The sequence below is a fragment of the Urocitellus parryii genome, chromosome 1 (assembly GCF_045843805.1).
Source record: "Urocitellus parryii isolate mUroPar1 chromosome 1, mUroPar1.hap1, whole genome shotgun sequence".
NCBI classification, from domain to species: Eukaryota; Metazoa; Chordata; class Mammalia; order Rodentia; family Sciuridae; genus Urocitellus; species Urocitellus parryii.
In genome coordinates, this window is record NC_135531.1 from 167,094,394 (window position 1) to 167,111,265 (window position 16,872).

The 16,872-nt window shown below is 49.7% G+C and overlaps 1 protein-coding gene across 2 annotated transcripts; it reads left to right on the forward strand.

Moving 5' to 3' along the window:
• Positions 1 to 1,633: 1,633 nt before the first annotated feature.
• Positions 1,634 to 16,308, forward strand: Arf1 (ARF GTPase 1). 2 transcript variants are annotated; one of them, XM_077802190.1, is made up of 6 exons: positions 1,666 to 1,738; positions 6,359 to 6,529; positions 14,456 to 14,639; positions 14,743 to 14,853; positions 15,066 to 15,190; positions 15,265 to 16,308. In XM_077802190.1, the coding sequence occupies exons 2-6, from the start codon at positions 6,380 to 6,382 to the stop codon at positions 15,424 to 15,426; spliced, it is 732 nt and encodes a 243-aa protein (XP_077658316.1). In that variant the 5' UTR covers positions 1,666 to 1,738; positions 6,359 to 6,379; the 3' UTR covers positions 15,427 to 16,308. The 2 variants fall into 2 exon arrangements, with proteins under 2 accessions (XP_077658319.1, XP_077658316.1); XM_077802193.1 differs by lacking the exon at positions 6,359 to 6,529 and having other exon boundaries at positions 1,634 to 1,738.
• Positions 16,309 to 16,872: the final 564 nt, after the last annotated feature.

Consider the following 16,872-nt stretch of genomic DNA (forward strand, 5'->3'; position numbering starts at 1 on the left):
AGATGTTGTGTACACTGAAAACTAAAAAATAAATATTAAAAATTCTCTCTCTTTCTCTCTCTCTTTAAAAAAACACATTTTTAACCAACATATAGTAATTGCATATGTTTATGGGATACCTGAGGCATTTCAATAAGTACATACAGTGTGTAATGACCAAATCACAGTAATCTGCAAGTCCATCACCCTGTCTGCATTTTTTTCAGTTTTTCTTTTGAATACCCCCTTTCTTGGTCTGCATGCCTCTAAAGTGGCCGTCGTTGCTGCCTCAAAGGATGGCTGGGATTGCAGGTCCCCCTGTGGATGTGGGGGTTCTCCAGCACCACGAAAGTCCAGTGGGTCTCTGCACCCTCCCGAGGCTTTGTGTGAGCATTTGTTGTGTTTAGGGTGGGAGAGAACAACCTCCAAACAGCCACCCACTGCTCCTTGATGGCAGTGAGACTCATGCCAGAGCCCAGGCAGAGGAAGGGGCTGCATTTCAGGGACAGGGGTCACCATTGCCTGGGATCTCTGCAGCCTCCACAAGATCAGCTGCAGAGGAGTTTCCAGAAGTGTCAGCCACCAGATGCCCTGACCAAGGGAGAGAGTGGGCGAGAAGGACAGGGTAGTAAGCAGAAGTCTTTGGCCAGGCCCAGAAACCCCTGAGCTGAGCCCTGCCTCCTGCCTCAGCCTGGACACAGTGGGTAACTGGGCCAGGATCCATATGACCACCTACTTCCTAACTCTCCATAACACACAGGGTACTGGGCTGAAAAGAGCCTCCACTGCCCTCCAACACAAAGGTTGCCAGGTCTCATTCCTTCAAATATAGAGAAGGGCTCTGATGGTCCTCTGCTGCTTTCTTGTCGTAGGGGTCAAGGGGGGAGGGTGCCTCTGCTGCACCTGCATCCCAGTGAAGGCCACCTTACCAGAGGCCACTCTGACCACCCTTCAGGGCAGCCTGGTCTGTACGCTGGCCTCTGTCCCCTGCGGACCCTGACCACTCTGGGGCAGTGATGTCCCCACCCTGGCCTCTGTCACCTACTGAATCTGATCAGCCGGCTCCCCACCTAGCTTCTGACCCTTACTCCCCCTCGTTGGCTCTGGAGAGTGGGCACAAGTCTGCTCTGGTTATTGCAGTCTCCAGGGTAATGAAGCTAGCACAGGAACATAGTGGGTGTCTGATACTTGGCCTGCGTCTCTAACCGTTTTGGCCACCTGTCAGTGACATTGGTTTCCTCAGTGTCCGGTTCCAGCAGGAGAATCTGGGACCCTGGAGAATCCTGAGAGGGATATCGCACCCTTTTGGTCCTCACATGGTTTTCCCAGAACTCGGGACCACTGCCTGGCTGTGGACGGTAAGGGTGACACCCCGGGCCTGCCGCTTTGGGGCAAGAAAGACGCAGAGCAATCTTAGTCTCCGCATCCGCGAAATGGGCTGGAGTCTGGGCACTGTGGAGCGCATGCGCACGCGCCCACCGACTCAGAAGCCACGCCCGACGGCCGGCCGAGGGACGCGCTCCGAGACCGGGAGCGCGGGTGCGAGCAAGGGCTGCGATCCGGGAGCGGGGCGTCCCTGGCTCCGCCCCTCACAGCCCAATTATAGTCAGTACGCGTGCGCTGAGTTGTGGGCGTGACCTCAGCCGTGCCTGCCTCTTCCCAGTGTGCCTCGCGGCCGCAGGCGCTGACGTGGCCGCCGTCAGCGCCGCCATCTTGTGGGAGCGAAACCAACGCCTGGCTCGGAGCAGCCGCCGCTGAGGTGAGGGCGCGGGACGAGCCAGCTGCCAGGGTCGGGACTGGGGTCGGGCCCGGGGACAGGGCAGCGTAGGGCTCGCGGGGACACTCGGCCGCTGCGGCGACGGCGGGGCCGGACGAGGCAAGGGCCGGGCGGGGCCGGGATCGGGGCCGAGAGGGCCTGGGCGGCCGGGCCGGGCGGAGAGGGCCGGGCGCTCCTCTCAGGCCCTGGCTTTGCCCCGCGGCGTCCCTAGCTTCCTCCTGCCCCGACCCTCCCGCGGCCACCGCAGTCCGGAAGTCCGCCCGGGATGCCGGGCTCTTGAGGAAGCCTGGGCTTCCTGCCTCCTCCGCTCCGCTCTACACTCCTCGGGAGCCCGGCACCCCGGGTGCGGGGTGGAGGGGAGCGGGCTTCCGGGGGCGGGCGAAGCCGCGGGGTCTGCCCCCGCAAGAAGGGCGATCCGGCTGCCTTCAGTCGCAGTCCTAGCCGTGGGGATGGGGAAACTGAGGCTTGGGCGACCGCGAGACGTCGTCAAGGTCACGCGGGTGGCAAGGGCTTGTATCTTAGCCTCCGGAGTCCAGTTCCTGTTCACGGGGACGGGGGCTGCGGTAGGAGCCGGGAGGGCATTCGGTAGGCAGGGACCCCGGTTGCGGGACTGACTGCTTGGAATGGAAGGAGGGAGCATCTGCAGACTTCAGGAGGAGCCCAGAATGCCCCCCCTGATTCTGTGAGACATGATTTGGGGTCAGATCTCCCAGAATTTCCCTCTTTTCCCTTCTTGCAGTGTGCACTCAAGGGCCTGGGGCCTGCAGGGGAATCCAGAGCGTCCCCTTTAACTCTGCTGTTCACGTGAAACAAGATTTGTGGTGTGCATTCAAGGCCCCGTGGCCTGCGGAGGGAGGGCTGGCTGATCCTTGCTTCAACTCCAGGCTGGTTTCCTTGGTGCTGTCCTGGGTAGATAAGGGCTCTTTCAGGCTGGTGAATCTTTAACCTGCGTGTGGAATGGTGTGCTCACAGCCTTCACTGCGGAGGCGAGACCCATTGCACAGTTGTGGTTGAACAATCAGGGTGGTCATGGCGTGTCAGATTGTAACTGGACCATTGTAGAACACCTGAAGTGCTGGATAATTGGCTGGGAGAAGGGGGCATTTTCCCATTCCATCCAAACAGCAAGTGGCTGCTTTGCAGAAATAGGGTAGGATTGTACATGAAACTGCTGGCAGGAAAAGAAGATCTATGGCTGTTTTGGGTGGTCTCAGAAGTCTCTGTGGAGAGCTGTGTGGTTGGTGTCACTAATGATGTTGGAACGGTCAATTGTAGTTTTTGTTTCAGAACTAGTGGTCAGCAGTTTTTCCTGCCAGTTGGTTCTGGCGTTTTCTGCAGTGTCTGTCTGAAGGCTAGTGAGATGCCACAGTGAGTGGTCTGCTGGCCATCAATGGCCTTGACTAGCCTCTAACATGCATCACTTGGTGGATGGTGTCCTTACTTCATCTGAGTTTTCAGTAGCACAAGTTGCCAAAACTGAGGACTTGAAATCCAGAGATGAGTGTGTGAGTGCTAGGCACAGTTCAGTTGGCTGCACTGTCTCTTGGCATAAAGGTTTGGTCATGTTGGTTAGGGAAGCATTTGTTATTGTCCTCAGTTATTTTGGTGAGAACTAACCTGAATTGTTGGAACTCTAGCAATTTGCTTTTGTCCATGAAGCAGATACACAGAGTCACTACTTGAAAAAGGTTTATGGGCTGAGGTGTAGTTTAGTGAGAGTATTTTCCTAGCATGCTCAGGCCCTGGGTTTGATCCCCAGCACCACCATCAAAACACAGACACACACACACACATTACAGTTGATGTGGACAACAGCTGACTCATATAGTCTGCCTATCGTGGAAAGAAAGTTAGTAGAAAGCAAAACCTTTTTCTGCACTCTTAAATCATGTTAGTTATTTGCTATGTCTCTTGCACAATTCAGTATGGAGAGAGTAGAGGGTGTTCAGACATCTTCACCTGTCAGGTGACTCTGTCTAGGACCAGGCAGGCTTGAAATTAGAGGAAGGGATGTTTGGCTTTTTTATTTTCCTGCAGCAAAAGGTAATGTGGCCTGCCAGCTGCTGAGGTGACCCCAGTCAGGCAGCAATAGAGTAGAACTAAACAAGAGAAGAAACCTGTTATGCAGGTTCATGGTATACTATGTTCCTGTTTCCTGTGGTTTGAGAGAGTTGGATCCATTTATTTATTTTTTTCTTCAAGTTAAATGTTACACTTATGTGAGGATTTAAATCTGCTTTTAATCACAAGCCCTGCTTACCAGGCTTTTCCAGACACTCCTCCGAGAGCTATGGCTGTACTCACTGAGCAGATCTCAGACCCCAGCTAGCACAGGCTTGCTGTACCATTCATTGCCTCTTCCTTGACTCTTCTGGGCCATCTCCCCTTTGACCTTTCACTTTCATAAAATGAGGATAGTGAGGGCTGGGGATGTGGCTCAAGCGGTAGTGCGCTCGCCTAGCATGCGAGCAGCCCGGGTTCGATCCTCAGCACCACATACAGACAAAGATGTTGTGTCCGCTGAAAATTAAAAAATAAATATTAAAAAAAATGAGGATAGTGAAAGGAAATAAATGCACATCTGTCCGAGGTGGCTGGGGGAGAAACAGGAAAATTTCTTTCAGTTGGAATCTTAATTAAGAATGTCTTTTTTGGGGCTGGGGATGTGGCTCAAGCGGTAGCGCACTCGCCTGGCATGCGTGCGGCCCGGGTTCGATCCTCAGCACCACATACCAACAAAGATGTTGTGTCCGCCAAGAACTAAAAAATAAATATTAAAAAATTCTCTCTCTCTCTCTCTCTCTCTCTCTCTAAAAAAAAAAAAAAGAATGTCTTTTTTTGTGCCATATCCACTCCTCATTGGAAGTGCTCTTGCAGGTGCACGTAGGGGATAGAGAGACGTTGGGATTCCTAGCACATGCACCCCACTTAGGTTTGTATTTAAAAATACTATATCTTTTTTTGATTGTCATAAACCCTTTGAAGTGCAGTTGCAGCTCATGGGTGACAGCTGTGCAACAATATCACTGTTCAGCATTTTCAGATTGGTCAAATGGCCTGACTAGGTGGGAAAAATGTTGCACGGTTAAGCATGTCCAAGTTCTTTGTTCTTAGGAGGATCTGTTGGGCCTCACCCAGAGTCCTGTCAACCCAGCCTGCCACCAAGGTTGGGAGGTGTGGTAAGGATGTCTGATCAGGGCCCCACCTCCATATTGTCTCTAACTGGTCTTCATTTCCTGAATTTTATTAATAGTGGTTAGCCAACAAACAAGGCAGAGTGGCATTTCTTGTAAGCCCATATAAAGGGAAGGTTAAAGTGTCAAAGGGAAAAGACAGAAGAAAGTATAAAAAGCAGACAGGTATTTGCAGATAGCATTTAGGAGTGATTCACTTTAGGAGGCACATATTTCCACATACCTCTTGAGACCCAGGGGTCACTAATGTTTAGGAGACTTGGTATGATCCATGCACGTGCCACGAAGAAGTGTATGATACATTTTCAAAAACCTAAGTTTTTCTCCTTGCTGGTTGTGGTGGTGCTTGCCTTAATCTCAGCTGCTTGAGAGGCTGAGGCAGGAGGATGGCAAGTTCAGGGCCAGCCTTGGCAACTTAAAGAGATACTGTCTCACAATACAACATAAAAAAGGCTAGGGATGTAGCTCAGTGGTAGAGCACCCCTATGTTCAATCCTTAGTATGGCAAAAAGAGTTTTACTCCTTAAATGATGATAACAGGTTAGGAATAATTTCTGGTGGTAGATGCCTATATGTAAGATTTAACACCTTTTTGTCTGTGCCTCACTTCAAAACTTTTGCTGCACCATATGCCTAAGTAGGAAGCTTTGTACTTATCCTTTGGGGGTTTTTAACAGAAGGTCTTTAAGTATTCTATCAGTATGTTTCAGGCACAAGTGGCCAAGAAGCGGATTTCTAGATTTTTTATCTAGACTTGTTTCTGAAGAGTAAAAGAAATGAAGGCAGAGTTAGATGTGCCTGCCAGGTGATAAGTTTGATTTCCTGTGAAGCTACCTGTCTTCTCTAGGTGAGACTGTCGTTCCACACTTGTTAAATCCATTAATCTATTTAAAAAATACTATATCTTTTGGCAACTTTGGTGAAATTTTGCTCAAAATACTTACAGCATTTAGTATTTCTATTTTGTCAATGATACCTGATCCTGAAAATTACCAGGGAAATTAACCATAACATTGTTTTTATTGTTGGAGGTACCTGAGGGCAGGTTTTTATGCACACTCCACTCCCTCTCATGATTTGGACATTGAATAGAGCAGTGGAGATGCAGTACTTTTGCCTTCAGCAGTTCCCAGTGTCTCTGCAGGCCTGAGTCTCCACATTGTTAGAGTCACAGGAATTTTCAGACTGAACCATATTTGTGTATAGGTTAAAACAGCACAGTGTTCATTGTTAACACTGAAAACAGCACAGTGTTCATTGTTAATACTGCAGTTTTTTACCTGACTTCGTTCTTAGGAAAAAGCATACCTTCGGACATGTGTGGTTGATATTCTTGGTCCCAAGGGCCCTGATAACTTTCTTTAACCATTGCTTTCTTTCTATCCCTCTGATTTCTCCCCTTTCTCAGCAAGGGGCCTAGCAGAAGAAGATGGGGGAGGCTGTGCTCAGCAGGAGACACAAAGCTGCCTGTGCTAGTGGGGATGCCATTTGGCAGGTGACATTTGAGCAGAAATATGAAGGAACGAGGGATCTGCAGCTTCTCCATAGCCCAGGACAGTTGGCACAAGGGTCCTGTGAGGTGGGTGGGTTTGGGCTTGCCAGAAGCAGTTGGGGAGGGTAGATTGCCTGCTGGGTGGTCCTGGTTCTTGAGTGCAATACAGTCCCCAGAAAGGGCATTTTGAAGTTTGTGGGAGCATGTTTGCTTTCCCAGGTTGGGAAGCAGCCCTGGTGCTTGTTGGCAGCATCAGGAATGCACTTGTGTGGCTTTCATGTAGGTGGGAAATCTATCTGTAATATCCTCAGTCTGATCTGTTTTACAGACAAAGCTGCTTTTTTTTTTGCTTGTTTTTGGCATGGTTTTAATATGTTCTTAATTTTCCAGGAATGCAGTTACCTTGTAAGTCAGGGGTAATTGTGTTTTGTTCCATTCAGAACTTTACCAAGAGTTGTTCTTTTTTTTGGGGGGGGGAGTCATTCATAGAACTGAAATGCTCTTGAGATTGGCACTCAGTGCTCCAGTGGCCTGGGTAGGGGGGCTCTCTGGCCACCCCCCTCTATCTCCGGGTGCCGTCATTGCTGGGGCAGCCTCGCCGATTGTCTGTAGTCTACAGTTGGTGTGTGTGTGTCAGTTAGGTTGTCTGTTGGCTGCCTTTTGGAGTGGCAGGGGTGTTTTAAAGCATGTTTTGATACAGTGTTGGGGAAGGTGAGGGGAGGTGGCATGTCACCAGGGGTTGAGTCAGAAAAACTGGAGTTTTTTGATATTACACATTTGGAAGGGGGGGTGCTTTTTGCTGGAAATGTATACATGGGGTCATCTGCAGGAGCCATGTTCACCTGGAGAGCAGAGACAGGTGCTAGGCTTTCCAGACACTGGGGCTGCCAAGGGTGTGGCCAGAGACCATAGGCTCAGCTAAGACAATGTTCTTCAGGGCTTGTGTGTGTATATGTGTGGTGGAGGTCCCTGTCCCTTTGTATGTCTGGCAGACCCTGATGGAGTAGGGTGGACCCTGAGAGCAAAGGGAACCTAGTGACTGCTCCTTCCAACTCCACTTTACTCTTCTGTTTCCTTTGGAAGAGCAAGTCTTCAAAAGAAGTAGGCTGCTTCCTGCCTGCCTTCCTGCAAAAATGAAAGATCCCTTAAGACAGAAATCAAATTTTAGAGATTGGCTTAATCACCCTTGGAAGGCCCTGCTCCTTCTGAGTGGTTTGAGGAAGCACCATTGGGCTCTCTGGGAGCTTATTTTATGAAAGCGCCACAGCCATTAGCTGTTCCAGTTCCCTTTTTATTAGGGTGTGGAAAGGGGCCTCCAGGACACCAGCCCCCTAGCCCTACCCCTACCCTTGTGCAGGGAGGGAAGCCCTTTGTATTCTATAGAGAACTCGTAGTTAAGGAGGTGAACTGGCAAAGCTAAATTGCTACGAATTGCCTTGCCGCAGAACTAGAGTGCTGGTCAACTTCTCTTCCCAGGTCATATCCCACTGAATCCTGGTTAGTGGTGTTTATTATGAGCATCTGTTACATAGTCTAGGTGTGTGCCTGCCTACCCTCCATGAGGAGTTGGGGTGGGGGACTTCAATGAAAAGACAACAGCTATGCTGGAAGGTCATTGCTGCAACCAGAGACCTCTTCTGTGGATCTCAAGATGGAGGTTGAGGCATGGTCACCACAAGGGTCCTCCCTCGATTCTGTTCCACAAGGATGTATTGCACCTGTCTGTGGCCAGCACTGCCCTTGGTGCACAAGTATACTCTCCATCAGTGTGAAGGGGTAGGCTCTGGGGAATGCAGGCAACCCAAGACCTGGGGCCTTACCAGGAGTCAAGACTGTGCACAGAGAGCATGGGGAGGGTCTTCTACATGAACAACAGAATAACCCCCACATGACAATCCTGTGACCCCTGGGGTGGGCTGAGTGTGAGGACTGCTGACTAATGACTGTAGCATGGCTGGGGCAGCCTGTGGGGTGACCCCACCTATTAACTACAAGGTGGTTTCTCACTTGCATCTTTGCCATAAGTTATCATGGTTTACTCCATTTTCATTTTAGGTTGATGCAGATTTGGGATGCTGGGTTTTGCTTTTCAGTGACTGGTCTTTCAGACTTAACTACATTTCAAGTTGGGTAGAGGCAGTCTGTATCCTTCCTGCCAAAGTAGAAATGCTCCAGTATTTGGGTTCTGCTGATGTCTCTGGCTATGGGCATGCAATGATACCAGGGATGACCAGGAAGTGTGGGGTTTATGGTTTTTATTCTGGAAGGTCTTGTGTCCATTGACAAGTCAGGTTTCTGTTACTGAGAGAGGAGGGCAGGACAAAACACTGAGGGATGAATACTGTCGAGTATAAGGGTGGAGTCTGCAAGGTATTCCTGGTACAAGCTCTAGAGAAGGCCTCCGTGACTCCCAGAGCTGCATGTTTCCTTATTGAAGAGCTGCATTATTCCTTATTGAAGCTCCTGTTGGAGGCCATGTGAGAGCCCATCTGGATATTTGCTCGGAGCTACCCAGGTATGAAGTTCATTAGGCCTTAAATGTGTTTGATAAAGTGCTTTGAGGCAGTTGTGGTAAAATTAGTAACAAACATTTGAATAACAGGGAGCACAGAATGTAAACGTGCAGCAGTCTGTGGACAAGTCTCTTTGGCATTTGAGCTACTGTGAATCTAGGATAGATTCATGAGTGACATTCGTTCTAGCTATCCAGATTCAAACTGATTTCATCTTGAATTTCAAGCCTGAAAAGAGTGATCTAACTTGAAGTTTAGTCATCGCCCCACCTAAGCCTCACACCTGGTGGATAATACCCCTCCCTTAACTGAGAAGACCTGCAGCTATGAGACACCTATATAGCCTGTGCTCAGCTGAGGTGCAAGATTGGGCCTACCCTGTGGACTGCTGCATAGCCAGCCTTTGGCACTGGGTGTGCTCTTTCCTTGGCAGTTAAGGCACAGTCAACCTGGTTGAATGTGGGGAGTGCCTGGGGTTGGGCCTTTTCAAGTGTTCTGGTTGGGTCATACCTTTGTCACAGTTCTGAGGCCTCCAATGTGTGTCTGCCTGTCCACAGTATCAGCACATATGGTTTTCTTACACACGTTTTATAAAATGGTGTCAAGATGTGCAGTGCAGGTACACAGCAGACCTAGAAACCTGGACATGGCTGAGGGGCATGCAGTGACCTGAAACTTTAGGAATAGATGTGCTAAGACCCCGTATTGTTACACAGAAAGCAGTGTGTGCAGAGTACATCTCGCCAAGTCTCGCATGAAAGTAGAAGGTAGAAGAGCCGCTTTAAATTAAGAATCTCCTATATTGGAAATGAATCAGGCTTTCACACAAATGATTGTGCTTGCATCACTGTTGGAACACGGTTGCTCTTTGCTAAGTCTTAAAGAAAATGTTTTATGATATAAGTTCCTCCAGAAAAATCTTCAAATTTTTAAATTTTCCTCAAATTAGATATGAAAGCTGAGATTATGAATCACTTATCAGTGCATTTTACTGTATGTAATTAATGCTATAATAATTTGACTTTAATAAAGCTTTAAAAAAAGAATAACTTTTTTTTTAAGAGAGAGAATTTTTTTTTAGTTTTCGGTGGACACAACATCTTTATTTTTTATTTTTATGTTGTGCTGAGGATCGAACCCAGCGCCCCACGCATGCCAGGCGAGCATGTTGCCGCTTGAGCCACATCCCTAGCCCAGAAGAAGAACTCTTAATGTCACCAGTGTTCCATGGTAGTAAAACACATTGTACGAGCACAGCATTCATGAGCATAGCCCCCAGCTGGATCAGCAACTGGGAGAAGTCTGGGCACATGGAATCCATCCCTGTGTGCTCCAGTGGCAGGCCCTTGCCTTCCTAGTTAGGTTCTGTGAACAGCACTAATAGTTGGAGGAAAACTGAACTCTCTACCTGAACCTATTGTTCTCCAGAGCCGAATTTAGACAAGGGCTGTCTGGCTTGTCATGAGGTATCCCTGAGAGCTATGGAGGGACAGTTGGGTTGCTGGCTGCTAGTCAGTGTCTTCTTTAGCACCTGGACCAGTCAGGTAGTCTTCACTCCTTGAAGCTGCTCTATCTCCTCACCCCAGCTCAGGAGGCCAGCAGGTTCCCTCCTGCCAGAGAGACTCCAGAGCAGAGACCACCTGCACTGGTGTCTTAGAACACATTGTTTGTGAAGGATCTTTCTTGGCCTAAGGTGGAGCCCAAAGCCTGGCAGGAAAGAACCATGATGGGACTGCATGACCTCTGATAGTGTGGAGTCACAGAAGGAAGGGGCAGGAGACTCTCAGGGAAGTTGGTTTTCACTGCTTACTAATAACAGGGTAATTCAGAGGAACCTGAAAGGCAGGTTTGGCTTCTGTACAGTGTTCTGGTGGAGGAAAGGTGACAGTACCTAGGCTGGGCATTGCACAGTTATTTGGGGCCTGTACCTTGGCAGTGACTTTTTTTCCTCCAATGCAGAGGTTCTCTTGGACCTGGGCCTATGAAAGCAGCAGTGGATGATACCCAGGCCCCACAGGGACACTGGGGCGTGTCGAGGCAGGAAGCTCTGACCTCCTCTGCCTGTGAAGACAGTAGAATAGGCCTGAGTGCTTGTGGGGTGTGTCTTGAACCTGAGACTTCAGGCTCACCTCTTCCTGATTCCCCCACTAAATTGTGTGACTGCTTTTCCCCTTGGGGAGGGGTGACTCTAGTACTTGGTTTAAAATTTAAAAAGAAAACCACCTATGGGGAGGGGTTTGTGACCACTGTGGTCCCCACAGCTCCTCTGTTGAGGGTGCTGCAAGGCAGGCCAGGCCTAGCACATGTAATTCTGAGGCATCCTTGGCACAAGAAGGCAGCAGTGGGCTGGGGATATAGCTCAGTTGGTAGAGTGCTTGCCTTGCATGCACAAGGCCCTGGATTAAATCCCCAGCACCATTTAAAAAAAAAAAAAGAAGAAGGTGGCGGCAACAGTGGGCAGTGCTGAATCTGAATGGGATTGTCTCCCAGCTGCTTCCCATCACTTTGGGCTCCCTTCTTCTCATTCTCACCCTGTACCTGGGTCTCTGTGGGAGATTTTTTTTTTTTTCTTCCCAATACCTGGTTGAGAGTCTTGTTTTCAGTGTTGAGAGAGGGGCAAGAATTTCACCTGAGCCAGCCTTTGATCTGCTGGTGCTGCTGTGTCCAGAGTGCTACAGGCAAGGCCTCAGCCTTTAAGAATCTCCCTGTAGTTCCTTGGGTTCTTCCTTGATATTTTTTCTTTTTTTATTTCTTCCTTTGATGTTGATCTTCATTTTGCTCCTTATTTCCCATATTTTCATTTTGTCCTGCTTTCTGAGAGCCTTCATTGTAAACTTTTCATTTTGGCTGTTGGTATTGTATATAAAAGTCTCTTGTTTTTGTTTCAGAATCCTATTCTTATTTTGTAGACATAGTATCTTTTAACCTATTGGTGTTGAGAGTGGGTCTGGGATTTTTTGTTGTTTTGTTTGCTTAATTGTTTTTCCTTTTTGGTTTTTATTTCCTATTTCCTATTTTGTTTTCCTTCAGGTGTTGGATATCTAACCTGGTGCCAAAAGTCAAGTGCTTTTACCACTGAGCTACATCCCCAGCCCTGTTTTTCCTTGAAGATAAATTCCATCTCTTGTCTTTTCCTGCTTCCTTCCAAATTCCTTTTTGCTTGTTGCTCATTGGAGGCTTTCTGAGAGTATATGGGGCCTCCAGATGCTGAGTCAGTGGGTCCTTGCGTTGAGGCCTAGACTGACCATGTCTTTATATGCTTGGGTGCTCCAGGGCTCTCCGTGTGCTCACATTCCTGTTCTCCCTCCCTATGGTGTCTGCCTGGTGCATCTGCTCCTAGGGTGCTCAGGGCTGGACTCTGTCCACAGCCTGTGTCTCAGGAGGTGCAGCTTTTTGCATGGATGGGTGTTGGTCTCCTGGACTCCATTCCTCTCGCCCTGACCCTGGATCCCCATGGGAGGCTTGTGGGTCTGAGGTTACTGTTACTCTTCTCTTACCCCTGACTTATGAGAACTAAAGGTGAGAGCCACACATGTAGTCCTAAATATCTCGCTCCTCTCTCTCTCTCTCTCTCTCTCTCTCTCTCTCTCTCTCTCTCTCTCTCTTCTCTCTTGAGATTTTACTGCCCTATGGGCAGTGATTTCAGGAGTGCTCTGAGGGGTAGGGTGGTGCTTGTCTGCTCTGTCTCCCAAAGGCTCTTTACCCAGGGAGCTTAGCTAACCCAGAAAAGGGACTGTACTAGCAGAGTCTGCTTACATTGTAGACATTGAGTAAGTTTTTAATACGAAATGTGCAAATCCAAAAAGGGAAACTGTCCCAGGGCATAGGATCCAGCATGAAAGGGCTCCAGAGGTTATATATGGAACAATGGTGATATCAAATCAGCAGGGCTGCTGGGTCTAATCCCCTGAGCAAGACAGGTGCCCACTGAGCAGTACCAAGAAATGGAGAAGGGAAGGTGTCCCTGAAGTGAGTACTATACCACAGGTGAGGAAGTTAGAAAGTAACGTTTGACTGTCATCCCAACTGTAAGGCATACATACCCTTGCAGCTGGGCGTCATCGGGGGCTCTGAACCTGGAGGAGGAGAAGGTATAGTGAGGGGTGGAATCTCCCAGAATGCTTCTGGGTACACAGGGTCACTGGAGATGGATGGGCAGTGGAGATCCACAGGTGGGTGCTAGGAAGACAGCCATCTGAGGTGACTTGGTGGTGCAGTTAATTGCAGGTGATCTCTCCCACTTCTGTTGTTCCTGATTGACACAGTGCTGTGGACTGAATGTGTCCCCCAAGATTTGTGTGTGGGAGGTTGAACCCCAGTGCAACAGTAGCAGGCAAGTATTCAAGTCACAAGGCTCTGACCTGGTGAATGAATCAGTGATGCCTTGAAAGGGGCTTTCAGGGGTGGATTCTCTCCTGTGCCTCTACCCTCTGGAGGATGTAGGACAAGGCTCCATCTTAGAACCAGATATGGAACCTGCCAGGCCTTGACTCTGGACTTCCAGCCCTGGAGCTGTAAGCAGTAAACACACGTTGATGAGCTGCCCTGTGTGGGGGTGTTCTTTTGTAGCCATCTCATTACCCTATCTCACTGAGCTGCTTTGCCCTCCTGTTGGTTGGTGAGGGCTGCACAGCCCCCAGTTGAAGGCCTTCAGCAATCAACATTTTTAAAAAGTGATAAATTTCTGTTTTGACTAAAAACAACTGAAAAATGAAAGTGCCCTGGATGGTAAGGCCAGAGCCTGGGCAGTTTTCATCACCTTCCCAGAGGCACTTCAAGTCTTGGACCAGGCTCTGGTGATTTGGTAACAAATGATTTGCTTGGTGTCTCCTGCGTTTCTTTTCTAATGGATCCTGTAGTTGTAGTGTGGGTTGACATGCAAGCCCTTGTGGCAGCATGGCATCACGGAACCATGTGCTCCTCAGGGCCCTGGCTACCTGGGTCATCTGAAATGAAAGGTGATGCTGAGACCTGAGCTGGCAGAGAGCCTGCTTGACTGGCTCAGGTGACACCACAGTGCTCCCTGGCTTGTCCTGTGTTGTGCTGAGGCAGCACATTGAGCTCCTGGGTGTGTTGGGGAGGTTTGGCCTGTGGTCCTGAGACTAGTGACACCTGCTCTCTAATCCTCTGGGGGGCCTCCTAGCCCCTCCTCTCTAGTTGTGTGGGGAGAGATGTTGAGTGGTTCTAGCCCCTAAGAGCTGTCTTTGTAGCAATATTTCATGCTTCTGAAAACCCAGTTTTCAGATGTTTGCCTACTCCACAAATAGGAGCAAGTGTGGCTGTGTCAAATGTCCCCGCAGCCTGATGGTATCAGGCCAAATAAATGTGCTGGGAGGCAAGAGGTCACTCTGGTATCTCTGCCTTCCTGGGCCACCAGCTAGGTTAGGCCTTGTTGGGCTCTTGTCATACCCCCATGGGATTTCAGGAGGAACATGTGCCTGGGCCGGGGGTTTCTGTCCACTGCAACATGGAAACAGGCCCGGACACCTTGCCTCCCCAGGTCTCTGGCCAGTGTCGCTTCCAACCACCCACAAGGATGGGGAATATCTTTGCAAACCTCTTCAAGGGCCTTTTTGGCAAAAAAGAAATGCGCATCCTCATGGTGGGCCTGGATGCTGCAGGGAAGACGACGATTCTCTACAAACTGAAGCTGGGTGAAATTGTGACCACTATTCCCACCATAGGTGAGATTTCTGAATGGGCTGTGTGGCAGGGGCTGGGGAGGCTCGGGAGGCCAGGGACGGGTTGATGGGTCCAGGGGACCCTAAGCTATAATCTCACCCTCAGGTTTTAATGTGGAAACCGTTGAGTACAAGAATATCAGCTTCACTGTGTGGGATGTGGGTGGCCAAGACAAGATCCGGCCACTATGGCGCCACTACTTCCAGAACACCCAAGGTGAGCAGCTGACCTTCACCCCAGGTTCCTGTCATCTGCCTCCTAACAGAAGCTCTGTAGCCTTGTTGGACAGGGCAGAAGGCACGCTATAGAATCGTGGCCAGGAAAGCCATGCCCAGGGCCGTGAGGGCTGCCTGTGATTGTATCTGTTGCCTGTGGGTACGCTTGGGTGGGCTGTTGTCCACATTTGCAGTAATGCTGCTGCATTGCAGGCTTGATCTTTGTGGTGGACAGCAATGACAGAGAGCGTGTGAATGAGGCCCGCGAGGAGCTCATGAGGATGCTGGCTGAGGATGAGCTGCGGGACGCTGTCCTCCTGGTGTTTGCCAACAAGCAGGTGGGTACCACCCAGGAGCCGGGGTGGGTCTGGTGCCAAGCTCAGGCTCTGCACTGACCCCTTCTTCCCCCCAGGACCTCCCAAATGCCATGAACGCAGCCGAAATCACAGACAAGCTGGGGCTGCACTCGCTACGTCACAGGAACTGGTACATTCAGGCCACCTGTGCCACCAGCGGGGACGGGCTCTATGAAGGACTAGACTGGCTGTCCAATCAGCTCCGGAACCAGAAGTGAACCAGAACTCCCCCCCACCCCCTCACTTTCTCCTCTCCGCCCTCGCTTTCCTCTCATGTGGCAAACGTGCGACTCTGTGGTCCTGAGTGCCAGAAGCTGTCTCCATGGGTTGGTCAGTGTGCATCGCACCGTGCTGTACATGTGCAGACGCAGCCTGCAGCCAGGTTTTTATTTAATGTAAATAGTTTCTGTTTCCACTGAGGCAGTTTCTGGTACTCCTATGCAATATTACTCAGCTTTTTTATTGTAAAAAAGAGAATCAATTCACTGTCAGTACTGAGGAGGGATTTAGGCTTGTGGGCACCTGGCCTCCAGGAGCTCCTGGGCTGTAGATTGGTGTTGGGATCCATTTGGTGGTTGGTTTTTAACCCAAACTCAGTGCATTTTTTAAAATAGTTAAAAATACAAGATAAGGAGAACACTTGAACACACAGAAGGGAGACTATGCCTAGTGTACAGCCTGAATGCTAGTCCATCGGATCAGCTGTTCCCCTGTGGGAACACAAAGACGGTGACACAAACCGCCATCCACTGCATGGTCCCAGTAGAGACCCCGTGACTCGCCTGTCTTTGGGTCACTTGCATTCCATAGCGTTGTGCTTGTACTTGTGCTCACACAGTCACCTGGGGGCGGGCTGGGAGAGCCATTGCAGGGGACACGGCCCAGATGCGCCCTTTGTTGGCGTGTGGCCAGAGCAGTAACCCATGTTCCCAGCACCCACTCACTCTTGCACCTGCTCAGCCCGCTGGCAGGAGGTCTGGGTCTCACCAGCATGAGTGCGTACAAGCTGGGAGGGTTGGTCCACTCCAGACCCACAGGTCCCGGAGCACCCCCATCTCCATGTGTGAAGTAGCTTCCTCCCTCAGCCTGCAAGGGTCCGATTTGCCATCGAAAAAGACGACCTCTACTTTTTTCTTTTGTATTTTGATAAACACTGAAGAAGCTGGAGCTGTTAAATTTATCTTGGGGAAACCTCAGAACTGGTTTATTTGGTGTCGTGGAACCTCTTAATGCTTTCAATACACAATTAGTAATCAACTGTTTTGTATACTTGTTTTCAGTTTTCATTTCGACAAGCACTGTAATTATAGCTATTAGAATAAAGTCTCTTAACTATTTCACGGGCTCCAATGTTTCTGTCTCCTGCAAGGTAGGAAAGAGTCGCTTTCATGCCAGGAAGTACAGGTGGTACTTTGCTCCCCAAGTCAGGCCTGACCATGCGTAAGAGGGAAAGCCTTCTGGAAGTCTCATTTCGACCATGAAAGCATCCTCCAGCTTATCAGTGCCACAGGAGGTAGCCAGAATAGGAGTCAGCAAATGCCGTGGCCACCTCAGCACCCAGCAGCTGGCAAGCAGGTCCAAGTCTACTCTCCCTCTGGACAGTGTCCCCAAGAAGAGGCTGCCCTGGAAGATGGAACTCACCTTCATTTCCTGGAATAAGAGAT